Source organism: Tupaia chinensis, unplaced genomic scaffold (genome assembly GCF_000334495.1).
Source record: "Tupaia chinensis unplaced genomic scaffold, TupChi_1.0 Scaffold143973_1, whole genome shotgun sequence".
NCBI lineage: Eukaryota > Metazoa > Chordata > Mammalia > Scandentia > Tupaiidae > Tupaia > Tupaia belangeri.
In genome coordinates, this window is record NW_006203824.1 from 105,215 (window position 1) to 108,852 (window position 3,638).

At 52.5% G+C, this 3,638-nt stretch overlaps 1 protein-coding gene across 1 annotated transcript in view; it reads right to left on the bottom strand.

The window, feature by feature from the left end:
* The window catches only part of SPNS3 (SPNS lysolipid transporter 3, sphingosine-1-phosphate (putative)), a 64,697-nt gene that overhangs the window by 32,120 nt on the left and 28,939 nt on the right, over window positions 1-3,638 (bottom strand). Inside the window, exon 9 of the mRNA XM_027767168.1 lies at window positions 559-748. Within this exon, the coding sequence (XP_027622969.1) occupies window positions 559-748 (190 nt within the window). The remainder of the gene's footprint in view (window positions 1-558; window positions 749-3,638) is intronic.

Genomic DNA, 3,638 nt, shown 5'->3' on the forward strand with positions numbered 1-3,638 from the left:
GACAGAGTGGTCAGGGAAGGCTTCTGGAGGAGGTGGCTTTGTGTTGAGTCTTGCAGAAAGAGAAGGATTTCGGGATGCACAGAGGAGGGAGAGGTGTGGGCTCTGTCACCACCAGAGCTTGAAGTGCATAAAGGGACAGGATAGAACACTGGTGTGGAAAACACGATCTAATCACGGTTATCACCCCTAAAATAGCATCCGCGTCGGTTGTGACCAAACTGGGCCTCGCTCTCCTCATCTGCAACCCAGGGAGAACGACCCTGTTCCTCCCTGGATTCACAATACGCCCTGGAAATAAATGAGTCACGTGGTCTAAAACCAAAGCATTAGCCAGGGCTTCAGAGACATCTTTGCCGCCTGAAAGGCTTGGGTTCAAATCCCACGTCTGCACCTTCTTGGCTGTGCAACTCTTGGTGAGCCTCTATGTACTCATCTGTAAAGTGGGGATAACAAGCTCTACCTGGAAGGAGTGACACACGTGACGTATTTAAAGAAGAGGCTCAGCACCAGCCTGGTACCCGGGAGCCCCCACCCGCCTCCGAAGGGGCCCTCACTTACATAAGAGGCCGGGAGGACCGTCGGGGCCAGGACGAGAGCCAGGTAGAGGCAGGGGGCTGCGGCGAGCAGGCTGGAGGCACAGATGAGGGGCTCAGCCCTCGGGTTGACTTTCTTGTACCTCCTCGCAGCCTCGGCCCCCAGCAGGACTCCAACGATGCCAGTCCCGACTGTCAGTGCCCCAAAAATCAAGCTGATGAGAAGAGCAGAGAGGGTTGGTCAGCAGGGGGGGGGCAGAATGGGGCCCGCCATGCTTCCTCTACCTGCCCCGGCCTAGCACCCGGCCCATGTTCGTAATCTGCCACTACAGGGACGGTGGCTGTGGGTCCCTGACCCCGCATTGCCCCCTCCTCCCTCTGACCAACACTTCTGAGTCCTCAGGACCCTGATCAGGGCCCCTGCATGCCCCTGCCCTCCCTCACCCTTTTCTGGGCTGATTCTGAAGATGCACCTGGCCAAGTGGGTGGTCCACCAGCACCTCAGCACCCCAGTCCCAGCCTGCCTCATCTCCAGGCACCTTCTCTACCCACTCACCACCCAACACTGCCACACTCAGAAATCTGAGTTCCAGGGTCCCATCTGGCCCCCACCTTCTCCCCTGGCCCCCAGTACTAAGAGGAGGTCCAAGCCTGGGGGCACAGGCAGCAGTGCTCCACTCTGCAGGGCTGGAAGCCCGTGCCCGACAGGCCACACCCCAGATCGACCTGAGACGCCAGGCAGGGGCACCCACGACCCTGACTGGCTGGAGGGTTGGAGGAAGGGAGCTGTGTGATGACACCCTGTAGAGACACTCTCTCTCTCTCGGTAAAATAAACTTTAAACAAATTCCAGGGACCAGCAGTTGGCGTAGTGGCTGTGTCATTGGACTCCCATGTAGTCAATCGCAGTTTGGGTCCCAGACCTGGTGGCTTAAACTCACGCCGGGCACGTGTGCATGCGTGCCCAAGATCCCAAGAGGAGAATGGAGGAGAAGAGATTGTGGCATGGCCATCCCCCCTGGGGGGCGATTTCTCGTTTTCTATCTCTCTGTCTCTGTCTTTCTAGTGAGCACACGCACTCTATAGCAAAAACCTCTCAAAAAAATGTTTTTTTTCAAGAGGGGGTTGGCACGTGGCATGGTGATTGGGGTGCTGGACTCCTACATGGCTGACTCAGTTTGAATTCAACCTGCTGGCTTGCTGTCTCACTTTCTCTTTCTCTTTCTCTCTGTCTCTCTCTCTAGTCAAATTAAATAAAAATATATTAAATAATTTATAAAGAATTATTCATTTCATTTTATTTATTATTACTCTTTTTCATTTGACCAGAGAGAGACAGAGAAAGGGAAAGTGAGAAAGCAAGCCGCTGCCAGATCTGGGACTCGAACCACGGTTGGCCTTGTGGAAGTCCTACACCTTAACCACCATGCCACCTGCCGGCCCCAATAAAATAATTCTTTTTTAAAAAATTACTAAGAGGAATGGAGGCAAGTGAGTATTTTTGTGTTGCACTCCTACGACATAGCCGGCTCCTGTCTGGGTACCCTATACCCATCCCTTCTTTGAGTTCCATCCTTCACTTCCGTCTTCACACACCCCTCGAGCAGCCCGCTCTTGACTTTATTACCTTTCTCACCTACTCCTGGACACAGTCCACTTCCATCTGGCTCCTCCTTGCACATCGCTCCTGTGGAGACCTGTTTCTCCAGAACAACTTCCACGCGACCCCCAGAGAGCACTTTCTAGAGCACAGATATAACCAGGACTCTGCCCACTCTCTGCCTAAAATTCTCCACCAGTTCTTTTTTCTTTTTTCTTTTTCTAATTCTTTTTATTGGGTTTTTGGAAAAGTTATGACCTTTTTTTTTTTTTTAGAGGTTTTTGCTATAGGGCACATGCGCTCGCCAGAAAGACAGAGAGAGACAGAGAGACAGAAAGTGAGAAATCACCCCCCAGGGGGGATGGTCACGCCGCAGTCCCTTCTCTTCCATTCTCCTCTCGGGATCTTGGGCACGCACGCACATGCGCCCAGCGTGAGTTTAAACCGCCAGGTCCAGGACTCGAACCACGGTCGGCCACATGGGAGTTCAGAGACATAGCCATTACGCTAACTGCTGGTCCCATGACGTATTATTTTTTCCATGAAAAAATGCATCATAACTTTTCCAACAACCCAATAGCTTCACTCATAGGAGAGACAGAGATGGAGAGAGAGGAGAAAGCAGTCCTCAGTGGGTGTAGTCACACTGCAAGGCCTACTCTTCCACGTCTCCAGCCTACCAACATAGATGCATGTGCTTCCGACATGTTTTTCAAGCCACTGGGGCCAGGATTTGGACAAGGTGGTCAGCCATGTGAGATCCGGCTCTCTTAACCAGCAGGCCAAGGGGCCAGCCCAGGACTTGCTGTCTTGTAAAGGTGGTAAGTGAAAACTTAATTCCTTCATGGTATCTCAGGGTGGGGTCTTTGGCATGATAGTCATTGGGGTGGGATCCCCCATGATTCTGTCCTGGTGTTTTTAAGAAGAGGAAGTGGGGGCCTGCAGCTGGCATAGCAGTTACGTCGCTGGATTCCCACATGCCCAACCATGGTTCGAGTCCTTTACTGGTGGCTTGAAAAAATCACACCGGGCATGTGTGCATGCATGCCCAAGATCCTGGGAGGACCTTGGGATTATGGCCAACCCCTGGAAGGTGATTTCTCACTTTCCATCTCACTGTCTCTGTCTCTCTCTCCAGTGAGCACACACACACACCCCCAAGACAAAAGCCTCTTAAGAAAAAAAGAAAGGGCCGTTATCGTAATGGCTATGTTGCTGAACTCCCATGTAGCCAACGACGGTTCGTGTCCTGGACCCGGTGGCTTAAACTCACGCCGGGCGTGTGTGCGTGCGTGCCCAAGATCCTGAGAGGAGAATGGAGGAGAAGGAATTGAGTTATGGCCATCCCCCCTGGGGGGTGATTTCTCGCTTTCTGTCTCTCTGTCTCTCTCTGTCTGGCGAGCGCATGTGCCCTGTAGCAAAAACCTCTCCAAAAAAAAAGAAAAAGAGAAAGAAAGGAAATGAGGCAGGCAGAGGCCACACAGACGCAGACTGAAACAAACAGT